Source organism: Octopus sinensis, linkage group LG23, assembly GCF_006345805.1.
Source record: "Octopus sinensis linkage group LG23, ASM634580v1, whole genome shotgun sequence".
Lineage (NCBI taxonomy): Eukaryota > Metazoa > Mollusca > Cephalopoda > Octopoda > Octopodidae > Octopus > Octopus sinensis.
In genome coordinates, this window is record NC_043019.1 from 11,934,587 (window position 1) to 11,956,881 (window position 22,295).

The 22,295-nt window shown below is 39.3% G+C and overlaps 1 protein-coding gene across 4 annotated transcripts; it reads right to left on the reverse strand.

Moving 5' to 3' along the window:
* Positions 1-701: 701 nt before the first annotated feature.
* LOC115223504 (F-box/WD repeat-containing protein 9) lies at positions 702-20,730 on the reverse strand. Of its 4 annotated transcripts, XM_036512494.1 has the most exons (11): positions 19,590-19,755; positions 17,048-17,137; positions 13,502-13,610; positions 9,308-9,640; positions 7,916-8,061; positions 6,355-6,483; positions 4,387-4,499; positions 2,667-2,901; positions 2,442-2,555; positions 1,750-1,926; positions 702-863 (listed from the first exon to the last, which is right to left on the reverse strand). In XM_036512494.1, the coding sequence occupies exons 4-11, from the start codon at positions 9,627-9,629 to the stop codon at positions 783-785; spliced, it is 1,317 nt and encodes a 438-aa protein (XP_036368387.1). In that variant the 5' UTR covers positions 9,630-9,640; positions 13,502-13,610; positions 17,048-17,137; positions 19,590-19,755; the 3' UTR covers positions 702-782. The 4 variants fall into 4 exon arrangements, with proteins under 4 accessions (XP_036368387.1, XP_036368389.1, XP_036368388.1 ...); XM_036512496.1 differs by lacking the exons at positions 17,048-17,137; positions 19,590-19,755 and adding an exon at positions 20,712-20,730; XM_036512495.1 differs by lacking the exons at positions 17,048-17,137; positions 19,590-19,755 and adding an exon at positions 19,772-19,791.
* Positions 20,731-22,295: the final 1,565 nt, after the last annotated feature.

Here is a 22,295-nt window from a genome sequence, read left to right on the forward strand (position 1 = left end):
TATATATAATTCCTAAAAATCATCATCGTTTAACGTCCGCTTTCCATTCTAGCATGGGTTGGACGAATGACTGAGGGCTGACGAACCAGATGGCTGCACCAGGCTTCAATCTTGATCTGGCAGAGTTTCTACAGCTAGATGCCTATCCTAACGCCAACCACTCCGAGAGTGTAGTGGGTGCTTTTATGTGCCACCGGCACGGGGCCAGTCAGGCGGTACTGGCAACGACCTCGCTCAAATCTTTTACACATGCCACCGGCACAGGTGCGAGTAAGGCGATGCTGGTAACGATCATGCTCGAATGATCTCTTTTACGTGCCACTGGCACGGAGGCCAGATAGCCGCTCTGTCAACGATCACGCTTGGATGGTGCTCCATTCCTAAAAATATCTAATTCTAAAAATATAATATGGTTTTTTAAACATCAGATGGCTAGGTGGGTACATCCAAGTAAAATAAGGATCAAAGGGAGGTTCACAGGTTAAAAAGGGGTTTGAGAAATATTGATTTCGACCTTAATGCCTCTATGAGTTTCCATCTGCCAAATCCACCCAAAAGGTTTAGGTTGACTCTTCCTACATAGAAATCCAACCACGACTTCACCTACTGCTTCTTGCTTGTGTGCAAGTAATCCAGTTCCAAATAAAAGCAATAATGTTATAATCCAGTTCCAAATAAAAGCAATAATGTTGAGCAGTATGGAAAACAAAACAAACATGTTTAAATTTATTTACATAAATAGACAAAAATAATAATAATAATGATAATAATAAAAAAAAAAGCTACAGTTGTGGTTTTGGTTTCCAAATCTCAACGCAACAATTACTTCCAGCATAAGCAAGGGTGTTTTTGCTATGATCCAACTAAAAAAGAAAAAAAAAGATGAGGTAGAATCGAGAAGGAAGAGATAGAGAGATTAGATAGAATTAAGAAACTCGTTGGGTTGTGGCCAAGCTGGTGCACTGCCTTCAATGGATTTTCAATCAAACAAATCAATGCCCAGTACCCATTCTGTCTATTTTGCTGAACTGCTAAGTTACATCATCATCATCATCGTTTAACGTCCGCTTTCCATGCTAGCATGGGTTGGACGGTTCGACTGGGGTCTGGGAAGCCAGGAGGCTGCACCAGGCCCAGTCTGATCTGGCAGTGTTTCTACAGCTGGATGCCCTTCCTAATGCCAACTACTCAGTGGGTGCGAGGCCATGTTCTGTATATCTGTTGCAGAACCCTTCCTAAAACAAGTTGGAGCCCTTAAACTCTGAGCACCTTTTCAAAGTCAGAAAACAGCACAGCAAATCGACCCCGGGACTTATTCGTTGTAAGCCTAGTACTTATTCTATTGGTCTCTTTTGCTGAACCGCTAAGTTACGGTGACGTAAACACACCAGCATCGGTTGTCAAGTGATGTTGGGGGGACAAACACAGACACACATATATATACATATATATACGACGGGCTTCTTTCAGTTTCCGTCTACCAAATCCACTCACAAGGGCTTTGGTCGGCCCGAGGCTATAGTAGAAGACACTTGCCCAAGGTGTCACGCAGTGGGACTGAACCCGGAACCATGTGGTTGGTAAACAAGCTACTTACCACACAGCCACTCCTACGCCTGTATACAATAATTTCATTATTATTATTATTATTTTTAAATGGGGTAGAGAACGGGTCATGATCTTTACAGTCATAAGGAGGCTCATGTTCAACTTTAAACTTCTCTCTGCAAAGACAAGAATCGGACTTACCCCAGCTATTTCTCCAAAATTGGGTGAAATACAAGAGATCCGTTGTAGATTTGCTGTTGGTTCCATGATTGTAATTTTTCCTTCGTTTCTCTCATTGGATGATGTGAACAAAGCTCCCATGCTATGCCTTATTGTGGTCAACTTGCACCGGTTTGAACTTGAACGTAAATCATGTGACTAAACAAAAAAAAAAATGGGAAACATGAATTTGAAAATAGCGTTATTTTAGAATTAACTCCTTCAACATTCAGATTACTCTGTCAAATGTAATGTTTATTTATTCACCTTGTTTAGAATTAAATGTGCATTATCTTGTAGTGTTGTGATTTCAACGATGCAATTGTTTATTTTTGAATGACATTGTAGGGTAGGTGTGATAAGCTGGATCTGCTTGATTTGAACATATAAAAGGGTAAAGATCCCCTTCGACCATGAGACTGCACCTAGAAAGTTACCCTCCAAGGCACAAGTCTGGACAAGGTTGTTCATACATTTTGATAGTTATCTGAATGGTAAAGGATCAAAAGTAGTGCTCCAGCTTGGTCACAGTCAAAAGACTAAAATATTAATTCACTGAAGAACATAAGCAATATCATTGTTTTTTGATTTTTTTCGCTCAGATGGAGCTTATGCAAAATAAAAATATACAACAATGTGATTATAAGAGGGGGGAAGAGTAGCCATTTACTCACCATCACAAGGTTAAATTGGTCGTCCGTAGCATCAAATAGATGTATTTTTCCCACATGGTCACCAACCCATAAATGGTTATTGTTGAATGTCAGGCACATTGGGTACTCGTCTAGCTGGAAGAAGAGACAGCATCACTCAGTCCTCAACAGAATGACAATTTCGGAGAGAAACGATGATGGCAAAAAATAGACAACATGATGAGAGAAAGGCTACAGAAAACTCACAGCAATCTTTTTGAAGACAGAACCAGCCTTCCGGTCAAAGACACAGATCTGGCTGTCTTCACTGCCAGTAATGATGTATTTTTGTGTGACTGCCAGGCACAAGACGGGCATCCGATGCAGCTTCTCCTCATGAATGACCCCTTCCCTTGTGTCAATGGTGCACATAGTTCTGAAGTGGGTGCCAGCAACGATTAAGTTTGGTTCCATATAGATATCCAAGACTGCTGAGTTACACCTGAAAAAGTGAAATGTAGTCAGTGCAGAGGTACCCAGTAATAATGAAGTAACGAATCTATATAGCCAGCCACAACCCCTTCACAAATATAAGGACACAGAAAATGTGTCAAAGCCGACAGGAAGCGTTCGATGCTTCCTAGGGCTAAACAGCGGTGGTGTAATTCCCATACGGGACTGTCACGTTAAGTTGACAGTATACAACCACTCTATCGCTCCACCACCGCTCATGTCTCTTTGAGACATTTAGAAATTTAATATTTCTGATATATATATATATGCACACACACACACAAATATACACATATACAGTTTTCCCGTAAAAAGCACCCACTACACTTGCGGAGTGGTTGGTGTTAGGAAGGGCATCCAGCTGTAGAAACTCTGCCAGATCAGACTGGAGCCTGGTGCAGCCCCTGGCTTCCCAGACCCCGGTCGAACCGTCCAACCCATGCCAGCATGGAAAGCGGACGCTAAACGATGATGATGATGATATATATATATATCAGAAATATTAAATTTTTAAATGTCTCAAAGAGACATGAGCGGTGGTGGAGCGGTAGAGTGGTTGTATACTGTCAACTTAACGTGACAGTCCCGTATGGGAATTACATCACCGCTGTTTAGCCCTAGGAAGCATCAACCGCTTCCTGTTGGCTTTGACACATTTTCTGTGTCCTTATATTTGTGAAGGGGAGGCAAGCATCCCCACCAGCCAAGAGTCACACCTGAGGACATGCATGTCTCTTTGAGACGTTTAGAAATTTAATATTTCTGATTACGGTAACTAGTGAATAGATTTCACTGTAAATATATATATTTGTGAAGGCTGGACGAGCACCTCAGTCAGCAGATCTCACTATCCTGGGCTGATGACGGTTTAAGACCTAGAGACATGCATGTCCTCAGGTGTGAATCTTGGCTGGTAGGGATGCTTGCCTCCCCTTCGCAAATATAAGGACACAGAAAATGTGTCAAAGCCGACAGGAAGCGTTCGATGCTTCCTAGGGCTAAACAGCAGTGGTGTAATTCCCATACAGGACTGTCACATTAAGTTGACAGTATACAACCACTCTACTGCTCCACCACTGCTCATGTCTCTTTGAGACATTTAGAAATTTAAATTTCTGAATCTATACAGCAAACTCTAAAATACCCAGGAAATAATTATAACAGTAGAGTACCCAATCCATACTCCAAACCGTATTCAGTTTTTGAGGCTTTGTGTTCGATCCTTCCTTCCTTCCTTCCACTCTGTTTTTTCTTTTTCTCTCTCTTACTGTCCTACATTCCCACCTTTTTCTTTCTGTTTCTTTCTTTCCCTGTTTCTTTCATTCTTTCTCTCTTTACTTCCTTCACAAAGCTGCAAGTAACTTGCTCCCTCTTCTCAGGGTTAAAATACAAATTAAAATAAAATTTAAAAAATAATAAAGAAAAAAAAGGACCATTCCTTCTGAATGAGGGCATGTGGCCTCTGAGCCCCTACCTGAATGTAGAAATGAGAGCAATGTTAGGGTTTGAATCCCACAGCCGGATATTTGAATCCCAGCATCCAGAGCAGAACTGATTACCGTAAGAATTCAAACACCATACCCAGCCCTGTAAAGAAAGGATGAAGGATATATATATATAATCAAAATAAGCAACAAGTATATCCGAGGTAATGTGGTACGATCGTTTCATGCTACTTCATTTTATTAAACACTGTAAGCATTACATCAGTTTTAAAATGTCGAGCAATCTTCAGCCATATATATAAACACACACACACACACACATATATATATATAGTCAACAGATGAGATCTAGAGATTCTCGGCATAAAAAACACTTAGTAGCAGTCAAATGATTCGAACTTAGATTCCAATGTCTTTACAAGGGACCAATGGCTATAAGAAGAATTTAGGTGAGCAGATATGGAGGCGATTATGTGGATAGTCAAATTAAATATAACAGCTTCGGTTTATATACAATATATATATCACCGTGACCGACCAGGCATTCAGATGTTGCTACACATCGCTGGTCACAATGCGCTTCACATTGTTTTAGCCTTCAAATGATGCCACCCCGCTGGCTAAGCGAGCAGGCCAACAGAAGAAAGAGTGGGAGGAGGTTGTGGCGAAAGAGTACAGCAGGGACCGCCACCACACCCTGCCGGAGCCTCATGGAGCTTTAGGTATTTTTGCTCAATAAACACTCACAACACCCGGTCTGGGAATCAAAACCGCGAGTCCGCTGCTCTAACCACTGGGCCATTGCGGCTCCATACACACACACACATATATATATATATATATATATATTGTTGCTATTATGCAAAAATGTTATAATTCCAAAATGTTGCTTTTTTAGAAAACAAAAAAATAGTTTCACCATTCCATGGCAAAACTGTTGTACTACACTTTGACAATTTTTGATACCTTGGCATCTGAAGCAGCTGGAGATACGATAGTCTGACCAAAAGAACTGGCTATTGCAAGCAAAAATAAATACTGGAAACATGCATCTGGCTAAATTTGGACATACAACAGTTCAACATAACAGCAATGATATAAATGTGTGTTTGTGTGTGTGTCACACAAGTAATATCCTTCATTTCCAGTCTTCCATGAAAGCATATCTGACCACGAAGAAATAATACCTTGCTTGGAAACAAGGGAGGGTTGGCAACAGGAAGGGCATCTGGCTGTCAAATGTCCACCTGACCTATGCAATCTTGGAGAAAGTGGACATTGAATGATGAGGATGATAATACAGCTTCCTTGTAATCAACTGATTGTTACATGAGATTCTGTCCAATGTCACGGCTGTTAGTTACATAATGCACCATCTTCAAAAGTGTTAGTCCCCCCAACCACTGCTTGAGAACCGGTGTTGGTGTGTTTGCGTGCCTGTAACTTAGCAGTTCGGCAAAAGAAACTGGTGGAAGGTGGCGATCTGGCAGAATCATTAGCACGCTGGGCGAAATGCTTTGTCGCATTTCGTCCGCCGCTACGTTCTGAGTTCAAATTCCGCCGAGGTCGACTTTGTCTTTCATCCTTTCGGGGTCGATTAAATAAGTACCAGTTACGCACTGGGGTCGATATAATCGACTTAATCCCTTTGTGTGTCCTTGTTTGTCCCCCCTGTGTTTAGCCCCTTGTGGGTAATAAAGAAATAGGTATTTCGTCTGCCGTTATGTTCTGAGTTCAAATTCCGCCAAGGTCGACTTTGCCTTTCATCCTTTCGGGATCGATTAATTATGTACCAGTTACACACTAGGGTCGATATAATCGGCTTAATCCCTTTGTGTGTCCTTGTTTCTCCCCCCCTCCCTGCTTTTAGCCCCCTTGTGGGTAGTAAAGAGATAGGTACTGGGATTGATTCATTCGACTAAAATTTCTTCGAGGCATTGCCCCAGCATGGCCACAGTCTTATGACTGAAACCAGTAACAGACAAAAAGATACATACCTTGTGACATTTATGGTCTGAGTACAAAATTGCTTCCCTGTAGGAATTGGGTTGGTCTTTCACCAATTTATCCACGTCCATCACAGTCAAAGAATGGTCCCTGGAACCAACCAGCAACAATTGGCTGCCCTGGAACAGAGTGACAGAGAGGACTTATGACACACTGGTCCTTATTGACAAGGGTCTCATACACAAAACAGACTGCTGCTGTTGGGTTAGTACATGTGGTAGTGGTGGTCATAGTAGTAGTTGTAATACTAGTAGTAGTAATAGTAACAGTAGTAGCTGAAGTACTAGTTGTAATGGTAGTAGTAGTTGTGGTAGAATCTCCTAATATAATAATAATGAGCATAGTGTTTTTATATATTTGTATATATATATACACACACACTGTGCTTGGAGCCAAGTACATCAACATCGAAAAATGAAATGGAAATTGTAGTTGTGATACCTGTGCCGGTGGCACGTAAAAGCACCCACTACACTCACGGAGTGATTGGCATTAGGAAGGGCATCCAGCTGTAGAAACACTGCCAGATCAGACTGGAGCCTGGTGCAGCCTCTTGGCTTCCCAGACCCCAGTCGAACCGTCCAACCCATGCTAGCATGGAAAACGGACGTTAAACGATGATGATGATGATATACATATATATTTGTCCAGATTCATGCCGGACGCGGAGGAGGAGAGAAAATAGTAATTCAGTGAAGGAGAAGTAGTGAGAGTAATAGCCCTGACTAAGATGGAGCGAGAGAAAGTAATAGCAATGTGAGAAAGGAAGGGGTGAAAAAAAAATCAATGTTTCAACTCTGAGTATATGTGTGTGCGTGTACAAGGGAAGTATGTGAATGTTTGTATCTGTGATATTATTATGCACCTTATTTTGTAACCTTATTTATATATAAAATACTACAATTAGCCATCATTATTGACGGCACATGGTCAGCTAGTTAACAATAATAGTTGTAGTACAATTGGTTGTATTAATAGTAGAACTAGTGGTAGTAGTAATATTATTAGTTGTAGTACTAGTGATATCATAGTAGTGGTGGTAGTGTTAGTAATAATAGTAGTTTTGGTAATTCTATCACTTTTTCAGGAAATCTTGAGAGAAACAATGGTGTGAGCTGACTCATTGACTGATGGTTCGTTGACCGACGGTTCATTGACCAACAGTTCGTTGACAGACGGTTCACATTTCGATCGTTCGCGGTCCAGCAGCTCGATCTGTGACCTTTTGAGCTCCAGCTGTTCACAGTCTAATAGTTTACAATCCGTCATGTGCGTGGATGTGGGTGCGGTATCGGTGGGTTGGTAGAATCAATAATAGAATGAACAAAATATCTAGTGGAATTTACTTAGATCCTTCCCTGTACACCAAGGTGAACTTCACCCTTTTTCTGACAAGGATTGAGACAATAAGTTTACAAGATAAATGCACTGCAGTTTGGTGCAAGAAACTAAACAGCTCTTGAAATGCAGTGCTCCGGCAAGGTTGCAGTCCAATAATTTGAAGCAAGTGCAAAACAAAAAAACACAAGAACACAGAAAACATTAGATCACCTTTAGAAAATGTACGGAATCGCTGAAGCCGGACGACATGTTGCTGATTCTGATGCATTCTGTCTTTTGCGAGTTGTTCCGCCAAAAACCATAAGATTCTTCTGTCGCTAAACAGGCTTCTTGCCAGTCAAAGTCTTCACTCAGGTCTGATAGGAAACAACATGAACAACAATAACATAAGTTAACATACACACACATTTATAGAGAAATATTCATACACATATTTGTATTTATATATACACACATTTATAGAGAAATATTCATACACATATTTATATTTATATATACACACATTTATAGAGAAATATTCATACACATATTTATATTTATATACACACACATTTATAGAGAAATATTCATACACATATTTATATTTATATACACACACATTTATAGAGAAATATTCATACACATATTTATATTTATATATACACACATTTATAGAGAAATATGTATACACATATTTGTATTTATATATACACACATTTATAGAGAAATATTCATACACATATTTATATTTATATATACACACATTTATAGAGAAATATGTATACACATATTTGTATTTATATATACACACATTTATAGAGAAATATTCATACACATATTTATATTTATATACACACACATTTATAGAGAAATATGTATACACATATTTGTATTTATATACACACACATTTATAGAGAAATATGTATACATATTTGTATTTATATACACACACATTTATAGAGAAATATGTATACACATATTTGTATTTATATACACACACATTTATAGAGAAATATGTATACACATATTTGTATTTATATACACACACATTTATAGAGAAATATGTATACACATATTTGTATTTATATATACACACATTTATAGAGAAATATTCATACACATATTTATATTTATATACACACACATTTATAGAGAATATGTATACACATATTGTATTTATATACACACACATTTATAGAGAATATGTATACACATATTTGTATTATATACACACACATTATAGAGAAATATTATACACATATTTGTATTTATATACACACACATTATAGAGAAATATTCATACACATATTATATTTATATATACACACATTTATAGAGAAATATTCATACACATATTATATTTATATACACACACATTTATAGAGAAATATTCATACACATATTTGTATTTATATACACACACATTTATAGAGAAATATGCATACATATATTTATATATAGAGGAGGTACATGGTTACCCGGTCAGAGAGAGAGAAGAGAGGTCCAAGAAAGAGGACAGAAGCAGGTGTGTTGATGTAAAAGAGTGCACACATACAAACACACAACATGCTTGTTTCAGTCCTAAACCTACACACACACACCAACATTATAAAATTTCCTACCTGAAACAGGTGGGTACCTATCTGGGCTGTACCAGGCAGTCAATCGGGTCTTCCAGTAAGTTTCTGATGACAACAAGACATGGAACTTTTGACACACTTTGGACACAGATCTAATGAGATGACCAGCATCCACATAGTTAAAAACTAACAACAGTAATTCATAAGGTAAGGTTTCAAGTGTGATTCCACAGTGTCCATTAAATTCCTGTTCATTGGTGAGGTTCACAGGATCGAGGACAGCACCTTCCAGCTTGATTGATTCCACTGCAGGAAGCTCCACATTGGAGTCTGTGGACTGTTCTTCAGCAACAGCTGCAGACATTATGGTGTAGCCTATTTAAAAAATTTTAGAGATAATAATAATAATAATAATAATAACAATAATAATAACAACACCAACAACAGTTTCATATTTTGGCAGCTTCGGGGAAAGGTTAAGTCGATTACATAGACCCCAGTGCTTTCAAGGTAGATAATCAGAGAAAGACTTGAAAGTCAATATAAGATCATAATACTTCATGTAAAGTAAAGTAAATATAATAAATAATCCATAATCCTTGTCCAGTGCTGGATCAATCCCAAAATCTAATCATTTTATGCCAGTCGTGAGGCCAAACATCTCTGAAAGTTTCATCTGAATCCATCCAGTGGTTCTTGAAATATCTTGTCCATGGACAGACAAACAAACAAACACAACTGAAAACAATACCTCTGCCTTTGCAAAGGTGGAGGTAATAATAATAATTCTTTCTACTATAGGCACAAGGCCTGAAATTTGTGGGGAGGAGATGAGTCGATTACATCGACTTCAGTGCATAACTGGTACTTATTTAATCGACCCCCAAAAGGATGAAAGGCAAAGTTGACCTGTGCAGAATTTGAACTCAGAACTTAGCAGCAGATGAAATGCTGTTAAGCATTTTGCCTGGTGTGCTAACAGTTCTGATAGCTTGCTGCTTTAATAATAATTAGCACTATGACCCAGCAATGCCGGGTCATAATGCTAGTGTATGCATATACAGCTGCGTGCATGTGCACATACATGCGAGTACTGTCCAAATCTCCGACCAATCACATACAGCCAGCTGGCATTCAATTGGCATATCAAGTTTCGGGCATTTTGATTGGGTTTTGGATAGAAGATTTTTTAATGGTTTTGTGGGGTGACTGGGGAAATGTAAAGATGTGCACGACCACCCTTGGACGGTTTTGAATGACCTAGAAAGTGCAAGCCCTCTAACTGGTTGGTAACAGATTTATCTTGATGGTGGTGGTGGTGTAGAACAGTGCTACTCAAAGTGGTGGTCCGTGGACCGGTGCCAGTCTAAGAGCCATCAGTTGCCAGTACGTGGTGAGTCTCCAGAAAAGAAAACAACATTATAAGATGCTTATGTAATAGTGTATTATTTGTTTACAAAATAAATATATGATAAAAATATTGTCAACTTTTATTATATTCATTATACATATAGAATGTGAGTGGATCTGGTAGACAGAAACTGAAAGAACCCCCATCGTGGTGTGTATGTGTGTATCTATAAAAAAAAATTTTTTTGTGGTCATTGCCAGTACCGCCTGACTGGCCCTTGTGCTGGTGGCACGTAAAAAGCACCATTTGAGCGTGGCCGTTGCCAGTACTGCCTGACTGGCCCCTGTGCCGGTGGCACGTAAAAGCACCCACTACACTCTCGGAGTGGTTGGCGTTAGGAAGGCCATCCAGCTGTAGAAACTCTGCCAGATCAAGATTCGAGCCTGGTGCAGCCGTCTGGTTCGCCAGTCCTCAGTCAAAACCGTCCAACCCATGCTAGCATGGAAAACGGACGTTAAACGATGATGATAACGATGATATATTGTTTCTGGTATAAACTAATATTACTAAGAAGTATTACCGGTGCCTGACACATTGGGAGGGGGGGGAGAACTGCCAGTACACTACATCAGACAGTTTGAGAAGCACTGGTGTAGACTACAAGTGTTGGAACTGTCCTGAAACTGTATCTGTGTGGACTCGATTAAAGTGAAGTGGACGGCTTAAAACAGTGACTTTTCTTTTCTTTTTTCTTTTACTTGTTTCAGTCATTTGACTGTGGCCATGCTGGAGCACCGCCTTTTAGTCGAGCAAATCAACCCCAGGACTTATTCTTTGTAAGCCTAGTACTTATTCTATCGATCCTTTTTGCCGAACTGCTAAGTTACGGGGACGTAAGCACACCAGCATCAGTTGTCAAGCGATGTTGGGGCGGACAAACAGACACACAAACATATACGCACACACATATATACACACACACATATACAGACACACACACATACATATATACAGACACACACACACATATACAGACACACACACATATACATACATATATATACATACATATATATACATACATATATATATATATATATATACATATACACGCATACATATATACGACGGGCTTCTTTCAGTTTCCGTCTACCAAATCCACTCACAAGGCTTTGGTCGACCCAAGGCTATAGTAGAAGACACTTGCCCAAGGTGCCACACAGTGGGACTGAACCCGGAACCATGAGGTTGGTAAGCAAGCTACTTACCACACAGCCACTCCTGATAGGTCAAAAACAAGAGCTTGTAGCAACACTACTTATGTCATCTTCTTATTACAGTACATTACAACCTCTGTCGTGACACTTTTATAAGGAGTGAAATTATCTCAAATCACGATATTTTAATGCTTCATATTCCATCCATTTCCTCTGCGCACCATGCCTGGGAGGGTTGTGGGGCTACAATCCTCAGGCACCTCTTCTATGGGGTCCTATTAGAAGCAACCATCTTTGCACTTTCTCGTTAGATTCCCAAGTATGACCTACTTTATTGTCGGCATCCTTTTGTCTCAGGAGACAATGGAGTTGCGCATAAACTAATCCAGTCTGGTTTTTACATTTCATGTCCTCTCCAGTTTCCTATCCAGTTCTGCGTGGGCCTGGGCTAGATGTAAGAAAATCCTGGGTAGCCCAATCGTCAGGATTCCTCTCTCAACCTCGCTGACATAGTCCAAAGGAGTGCAGAGCATTGCGTTTGGCACCAGCTTGGTTGCAGGAGCTGCTGGTAGAGTGTCGAGTCGAACACAAAACCGCTTATGGGGCTCCACTCCAGATTTCTTTGAAGGTTGTCTCCTTTCTGTAACCCTGGATAGAGGCCATACTGAGTACCGTCAGCGGGAGCCAGCTGAGCCTGGGACTCATGTTAGGCAGGGTCGTCACTCCCTGAAGTAGTGAAGAAAATTGCTACCCACTACCTACTAAAATTATAGATAATACCCAACCATTTATTTCTTGGTCTACTCCTAGGTCTCCTGCAAGTTATAGAGGCAGAGTTCAGGCCCCTCCTCTATATGGTCCTATCAGAAGCAACTGTCATTACACTTTTCAGTTGGATTCCTATGCATGAGTCTATGGATAATATCTCGTTCTTGTTCTACCCCTAAGTCTCTTGCCAGTTGGTTTGGCTTAAAGAATCCATTTAGTGAATAGCTGGTTGCCTATTTGCAACACCAGTGATTTGTTAATCACTGTTATTCTATATTAGTAGAGACGCAAAATTTGTCTAAGCATGCAGTTGATAATGGATACTTGTTACTGATGAGGCTCAAAGAAGCAAAAATCTAGATTTAGCAATTTCTTTACTGCTACTGGATGCCTTTCATCTACTACTGATATACTTCTGTGCTTTATATACATCTATATGAGAAGCTTTCTCAAGAGGAACACTGCAGTTCCCTGGCTTTCTACAGTATATCCACATTAAGTAGGATGTACAGAATGCTATTCCGAACCAATACCACTTCCTTCTAAATAATGAATATACATGTGAGTATGTGTGTGTGTGTATATATATATATATATATATAGGGAGAGTTTACAAAAAAAACAAAAGACGAAGACAGGTGGTGTACAAAACAAACAGATGTATTAGTATAACGCTCAGGAATAGAAAAAGTCTTTTACATTTCGAGTCTATGCTCTTCTACAGAAAGGGACACAGAAAAACCAAGGAGAGAAACAAGGAGAGAAAAAAATGTGTAGTGGCTAACGATCTATCATGTGTGTATATATATGTATATATATATATATATATATATATATATACACACACACACATTTAAGCATACAGTACTTATTAATGATGTAGTAATGTTTTAAGTTTACCTTATTATAAATGTATAGAACACTTGGTAACAGGCTCTCTCGATGGCACATTCCACTGGTCAGTCATGAGATAAATTGCCTATACATCACCGATATACCACAGAATTAGCTGAAATACAGAAAATTTCACACATAATACAAAAAGTCAGAATCTAAAGCACACGAATGACTCAACTACTATTAATTGTTTCTACTCTAGGCACAAGGCCCGACATTTTTGGGGAAGGGGCCAGTCGATTAGATCGACCACAGTATGCAACTGGTACTTAATTTTTCGACCCCAAAAGAATGAAAGGCAAAGTCAACCTCGGCAGAATTTGAACTCAGAACATAAAGACAGATGAAATACCTATTTCTTTACTGCCCACAAGGGGCTAAACACAGAGGGGACAAACAAGGACAGACAAACGGATTAAGTCGATTATATCGACCCCAGTGCGTAACTGGTACTTATTTAATTGACCCCGAAAGGATGAAAGGCAAAGTCAACCTCGGCTGAATTTGAACTCAGAATGTAAAGACAGACGAAATACTGCTAAGCATTTCGCCCGGCGTGCTAACATTTCTGCCAGCTCGCCGCCTTCTCAACTACTATTATCACTACTACTAACTTACCTATTATCTTTTGCCTATTTCAGTAACAGGACTGTGGCAAAGCTGGGGCACTGCCTTGAATGGTATAATTGACCAAATCAACACCATTACTATTTTTTAAAGACTGGTACTTATTCTATCGATCTTTTTTTTGCCAACCCACTAAGTGATAGGGATGTAAACAAACCAACATCAGCTGTCAAGCAGGGGTGGTGGGATAAACACAAACATACACACACACAGATATATATATATAAGAAGGGCTTCTTTCAGTTTCTGTCTATCAAAATCTGTTCATTAGGCTTTGGCAGTCCAGAGCATAGAAGAAAAATACTTGCCCAAGGTTACATACAATAGGACTGAACCCAGAACTACGTGGTTGGGAACTGACCTATGAAGGATGAAAGATGATAACAACAACAACAACAATAAAAAGTGACGGTGTAGACCTGTATCAGATAAAGTCTACAACAATGGCAGAACAAACATATTCTGGGATATGCCAATGCACACAGATTGGGAGGGAGATCAAAGGCTAACTGAACGGATATTATTGCAAAGGACCACCTAGCAAAGAAAAGCCCCCGATCGACATGTCATTGCAAATAGATGGTATATTTAAAGATGAGGAATTTATTCAACCATTTAGTATTTAAACTGGCGCAGGAGTGGCTGTGTGGTAAGTAGCTTGCTTACCAACCACATGGTTGCGGGTTCAGTCCCACTGCATGGCATCTTGGGCAAGTGTCTTCTGTTATAGCCCCGGGCCGACCAATGCCTTGTGAGTGGATTTGGTAGACGGAAACTGAAAGAAGCCTGTCGTATATATGTATATATGTGTGTGTGTGTGTGTGTGTGTGTTTGTCCCCCTAGCATTGCTTGACAACCGATGCTGGTGTGTTTACGTCCCTGTCACTTAGCTGTTCGGCAAAAAAAGAGACCGATAGAATAAGTACTGGGCTTACAAAGAATAAGTCCCGGGGTCGATTTAATTCGACTAAAGGCGGTGCTCCAGCATGGCCGCAGTCAAATGACTGAAGCAAGTAAAAGAGTAAAAGAGAGTATATCTGGCCCCTGTATTCCACCTGTTTAACCCTTTATTGTTTAAACTGGCCTTATCCGGCCCAATATGTTCCACATATTTTATATTCAAAGTGGCCATATCCAGCCTCTCACACCTAACCTACATTGACATTCTAAAAATAAACAATCACATCACTGAAACCTCAAAAGCTATGAGATAATGCATGATTAATTCAAAACAATTTGAGTGAAAAAGTATTACATTTAACAGAGTAATCCGAACACTAAAGGGTTAATGTTCACACAAGTTAGATCTGGGTTCTCACACCTTATTATTATGTTATTCTAAAAATATCCAATTACATCATTGAAATTTTGAAACGAGGAGATAATGTGTGATTAATTCAAAACAACGTGGATAAATAACTGAAAATTATTTGAGAATGATCCCTGGGTCACCATCCATGCAAGAAGTGCAAAAGATTGTATTAACTGGCACGTCGCACATACTTAGAAGAGCATTTTCACTGTGAGAACAATTGCAACCTATCTTTTCTCTTTTACTTGTTTCAGTCATTTGACTGCGGCCATGCTGGAGCACCACCTTTAGTCGAGCAAATCGACCCCGGGACTTATTCTTTGTAAGCCCAGTACTTATTCTATCGGTCTCTTTTGCCGAACCGCTAAGTTACAGGGATGTAAACACACCAGCATCGGTTGTCAAGCAATGCTAGGGGGACAAACACAGACACACACACTTATATATATATATACATATATACGACAGGCTTCTTTCAGTTTCCGTCTACCAAATCCACTCACAAGGCATTGGTCGGCCCGGGGCTATAGCAGAAGACACTTGACCAAGATGTCACGCAGTGGGACTGAACCCGGAACCATGTGGTTGGTTAGCAAGCTACTTACCACACAGCCACTCCTGCGCCTATGTTTACAAAAAATTTTGTTTTCGTTTCCGATTTTTTTTTTCACATAACTTGACTTTGTAAATGAACAATCTGGTGTGTTTATTTTAATGGCCTATCAAAGTATACAGTGAATTTCTTTGCCCTAGGTTCGAGTAGACACTCGGCAAGAAATGTAAACATTATGGACATCATCAACATAATAATAATAAAAGCAATTAAAAAAAAAACATTAACAGAAGACCAGCAATTTTAGTGGATGGGAAATCAGTCAATTACTTCGCCTCAATTATTTGAACTCAGTATATAAAGAGCCAGAAGAAATGTCGTTAAATATTTTGTTCGACGCACTAACGATTCTACCAGCTTGGAAGTTATAACTTGAAAATTTAAAGGTAGTGAAGAATTTTAACAATTCCATGTTTTAGAAATTATTGCTAATATTTTTGGCATTCCTTCGATATAGCTCGACAAAGTCGGGACATTTCACTGGGTTGTGGAGTATAGATAGATATAACGAAACTCTGCCAGCAATGTCTCATTTTAAACTTTAAGGAAAAAAGAAAGCCTTGCATATTCGTTCTTACCTGTTTCATATGTATATGTAGAAATCAGCAAATTTCCAAGCAGAAAACAGAATCGAACTGTCATTTGCTTCCACGGAAATACCCGAGGTGATGTGTTTTGATTTTGTCGAGTTATATCGAAAGAATGCCATATTTTTTTTAACGATGATAGTATTTAAAACGTTGCCACGAAAGTAGTGTTCATACATATCTAAAAGCTCAATAAATTAAATATGTTCTGATAATAAGAAAAGCTGGGTGAGTGAGAGTGGTAATGTATACAGTGGAACTATAATGGCAACATTTAAAAGACAGTTCGTACTGGTTAGGTCTGTGAGCAAGGGCTGTGCCTGTGGCATCGACAGGTCCTTGCATAGCCTTAATGTCCGTTTTTAACAGTTCGAAGTCAACAAATGATACAAGGTAAAGGAGGTACGTACCCTTCTAAGGATGCTGTACAGGAATATACAATACTTGAGTATACATACACTTCTCTATTGTTCAGTTCTAACTCTCAAAGTTACCAAAATCTGAGTCGGAGGAGACGTATTTATAAGAGTCCCTAATCAACTGAAAGATAGTTTTAGTTGCAGGTTTACTATCGGCCGGTTCGGTTGAGAATATTGTCTTTACAGCAGTCTTAGCATGTTAAAGATTTGAAACCCGAGGTTTAACTGTGTCGCTTAGAATACTGGTTCATAAAATTGCCAATATTTTTCGTATAATTCAATATATGATGTAGGTCCAAATTCGGAAAACAAAAAAAGAAGAAAGAAAAAGTTGCAACTCTGATTAACTCGATTTTGTTGCAGCGATAGTTTTTCCAGAGGAAACAATTCCGTCTTTTTTGTTTTTAAGAAAACAAATTCAACCCTAATCGAAACGCTCACCAATAATAATCCATAACATAAATATTATATCTTTATATATAAAAGTGAAGTTGTGTGTCTGTCTCCTACGATTTAGATTCCTAACTACTCCCACATTTTGCGGTGCAGTTTAACCAAAACCGGGTATCTTATAGTCGTGATTCATATCGAGCCCGTCTGGGTATTAGCGCGCGTCTACGATGAGTCTACGATTTAAAAAATAATTTACCATCATTTTTTTCCATTTTAATGCATTTTTTCGCTATTATATAAGGGAAGTAACTCTCTAAAAATGTCTACGATAAGTCAACGATTTTTTTGCTATTTTTTGGCTATAACTCTCTAAAAATGCTTATATAGTTATTTCCCTTACAAACCCGAGCAACGCCGGGCGATACTGCTAGTTATAACATAAATATTAAATATCTCGAAAAAGGTTGCCCGTGCCTAATGCAGAAATCTTCCTCGTTTAAGAAGGTGACCACATTGCACAGATACAATTCTAATTTCCCCACAGCGCTTTTTATGTCTCCATTAATATCTTTTGTATCCGTCTTTACGTTCTGAGTTCAAATTCCGCCGAGGTCGACTTTGCCTTTTTCATCCTTTCGGGATCGATAAATCAAGTACCAGTTGCGTACTGAGGATCAATCTAATCCCCCCCCCCCGCAAAATTTCGGGGCTTTGTGCTTAGAGTAGAAAAGAATAATCTTTTGTTTCCTCAAATATTTAAATATTGCTACACGAAAAGGACCGTCAAGTACTCGTTTAGAAAGATTTTGTTTCAGATCAGCTTCTATAAGTAAATAAATAAATACATTCTTGTGTTGATAGGTTTATATATACTCCGAGTCCAACAGTTAAAAACGAATTTACATAGACATATACATACAAATAACACACACACACACAGTATATATATATAAATTTATAAATAAGGATAATATCGATCTTATCAAGTGGCCAGCATGGGAATAAATACCATACAAAGGTAATGATTGTTTAAAACTATAAATAAGGGTATATGAGAGATACCACCATACCTCTATTTCGGCATGGTGGTATCTCTCAGATACCCTTATTTATATATATATATATATATATATTATATATATATATATATATATGCTGGAGTACTACCTTTAAAAGCACCGGTTCTCGTCCGATCACCGAAGTTAAACAACGATGAACCTAGTGAGTACTTAGGTGGGTGACCGCTTGGGAAACCCAGGTGCTGGAAGCGCCTCACACCTTTTAAAGGTAGTGCTCCAGCATGGCCGCAGTCAAGTGACTGAAACACGTAAACGAGTACATGCAAATATTACACACACTATATATATATATATATATATATATATATATATATTATATATATATATATGTATAAGACCGCACGTTAAGTAGAGGAGACGTAATGAAATCACCCAATCGTGAGGAAGATTAGCCGTTAAAGAGACAAAAGATTATTCTTTTCTACTCTAGGCACAAGGCCCGAAATTTGGGGGGGGGGTTAAATCGACCCAGTAAGCAACTGGTACTTAATTTATCGACCCCGAAAGGATGAAAGGCGAAGTCGACCTCGGCGGAATTTGAACTCAGAACGTAAAGACGGAGACAAAAGATATTAATGGAGATATAAAAAGCGCTGTGGGAAATTCGAGTGAATTGTGTCTGTGCAATGTGTTCGCCTTCTTAACGAGAAAGCTTCTGCATTAAGCCTGGGCAACCTTTTTCGAGGTATGACTCATTATCAGGTGAGACGCATTACTAAAAGACAAAAAGAAATTGAGGTAATATTTCGTTAGGTGTCATTCAGAAAGTCCCGCGGGTCGCAGTTTGCCCATGACGGCTCTACTACCTGGTTGCAGGAAATGTTAGAAATAGCACCCAAACCTCCCTCAAATCAACACACCTACTGCCTTAAAATAGAGAAGGCACCGAAGAAGACAATGTAGTTGTCACTGGTGCACGACGAGATGGTCATAGCTGGGAATACCTATGATCGTAAGGGGCTGCGCGGGTCGGGACTGAGCCGAGGGTTTAAGCAACTAAAACTTTTAGTGTATCCACAGTAAGGGCTCTTTTTTTTTTTAATAACAATAAAACATTTTACCTGGGACGGAAAGAAGCGTCAGAGTTTAAATGTGTATCACCGCATCAACAGAATTTCGTCTTTTAAGGGAAAGCAGTAGGGGTTTCAGGAATGAGAGAGAAGAATTCGTAACAGAAACCCAAGCTTCATAAGCGGCGTGGGGTGGGGGGGACAGTTACTGTGGTGAGAACAAAGCTACTCACTTATTGCTAGTATCGACTTTCGTATATTCTGAGGCTACTTAGATCCGATATCTTTTGTCGGCGATCCTTCGGTATAGGTACCGTAAGTACCGGAAAGTGGGGTTTGTTTACATTTCTGAAGATAACATAAACCCTTGGAGGATCTTTTCGGTTTGAACGGCAGTTTGTAACATAAAACCGAAAAGATCCCAACCCTTTTCTCCCACCCCTAATCCAAACCCCGCCATATATATATATATATATATATATATATATAAAACACTTTCTTGAAATGTATCCGGTACTTCCGGTACCTATACCGAAGTTACGCCCTTTTTTCTTTTCATCTTTTACTTGTCTGTATCATTGGACTGCGACCATGAAAGACTTCAGTGAAACAGATCGACCCCTATTTCTAGTTTCTATCCGTCGCTCTTTACGCCGAACCGCTAAGTTACAGAGATGTAAACACACCAACACCGGTTGTCAAGCGGTGGGAGGGACAAAACAGCATAGACACACAAACGTGTGTGCCTGTGTGTGTGTGTGTGTGTGTTACAGAGATGTAAACACACCAACACCGGTTGTCAAGCGGTGGGAGGGACAAAACAGCATAGACACACAAACGTGTGTGCCTCTGTGTGTGTGTGTGTGTACAAAGATGTAAACACACCAACACCGGTTGTCAAGCGGTGGGAGGGACAAAACAACATAGACACACAAACGCGTGTGCCTGTGTGTGTGTGTGTGTGTGAGACGAGCTACTTTCAATTTCTGTCTACCAAATCCGCTGAAAAGACTTTGGTCAGCCTGGGGCTATAATGGAAAACACCCAAGGTACCGTGAAGTGGGACTGAAGCCGGAAAAAACGTAGCTGGGAAGTTTCTCAACCACACGACCAAGCTTACGCCTTGTGGATAAATAAAGAAAAAAATGTTGTATGGAAATTATGATGACTTACATTGGCTAAAATGATTTACTGAAATTGTTAAAATTCACGATTTGTAGAATTCTGGTGATTACTATCACCATAGTAACAGGCGGCTTCTTACGATTGATGCTAATGATACTTTCGTATTTTTTGGCTCTTTTTAAATTTTGATATGACTGTAAACAAAAGTGACTACTACTACTACAGCTGCTACTACTACTACTGCTGCTGCTACTACTACTACTACTGCTGCTGCTTCTTCTACTACTACTACTACTGCTGCTGCACTGCCAATATGTATGTGTGTGCGCGCAAAATTTTTTAAAAACATTAAATTCCGATATAATCACTATCTACACATTCTGAAAGGTATTTGTAGAAAAATTTCCCTAAAAGATATCGGTACTATTTAAGAAGAGTGGTCCCGGTGCGCGCACTTGCGTACTCGCGCATCCGCGCTAGCTAGTCGTGACTTATTTACGTGTGACTGGTAGACAATCGGCTTAATTTCTGGTAGATATGAAATCATTTATAATACTCGTATATTACGTGGTGAGATACTGTCATTGTGTTTTTGTTTTATTTACTTTGCTAGGTAGCCGTTGTAGGATCGACTAGTCACGACTAGCTAGCGCGGATGCGCGAGTACGCGAGTGCGCGCACCGGGCCCACTCTTCTTAAATAGTACCAAGATATCCATTTTTCTGAAAGATATAAGGAAACAAAGTCGGACTGCTAGGCACACTTGTGTACGTGTACCTACAAACACACACACACACAGCGAGGCACAATGAGGTGTTTTTACTGCAGTTTTGACTATGAGAAAGAAATATTTTTTTTACACATGTTCACTATCTTACAAAAACTGCATCAGCTAAACAAACGTCCTTCTCTAAATGAATTGAAAACACTATAAACATATTCAGAACCCCTATTTCAGAAAATTATTACCGTTCTCCTTGAACATACATATCAAAGAAAAATTAAGCTGGGGCAAAATGAGTAAACCAAACTCATTCACTTCAATATCAATCCTTAGACATCAGAAAGATCAGAAATGCATGCCACAAAAATTTGAAATACTTCAAATGAAATAGGATCAGGAGGAAATGGCGCATGACATGCAATTAACGATCTGCTTGAGTGGCTCTCTTCCCGATATCTTTTACGCACAATGTAGTTCAAAGAAGAAATGACCGATATCCAATCTGCAGTGGAGAAGAAGGCTAGCCACTGGATTTGGTTAAAAAGAGACGATGAGCGATGGCTAGAAGGATATTGAGCTTAACTTGATAACCAGCTGATCTAGCAAGCGGGGCCTCATATCAATGAGGGGAGGCCGGTGCGCATTGATGCCGTCGTGAGGTAGGCCCCGAAACGGCGCGCATTCTCTCCTGATGACCCCATACACTTGCTGGCTTCTGGTATACGGAGCTTTTGACAGGTACCACTTGCATGTGCAAGTTGTTTGCAAGACAATTAGTCATTACTTATTTTACCTCATTTTTCGGCATCATTTTTTTGAAAATTGAAAATTATCAAATTAGCTATTAGTGGGCGAACAAAAAAAAAATGATTTGAAATCCAACAGAGAAAAGAATATTGATAGTTAAA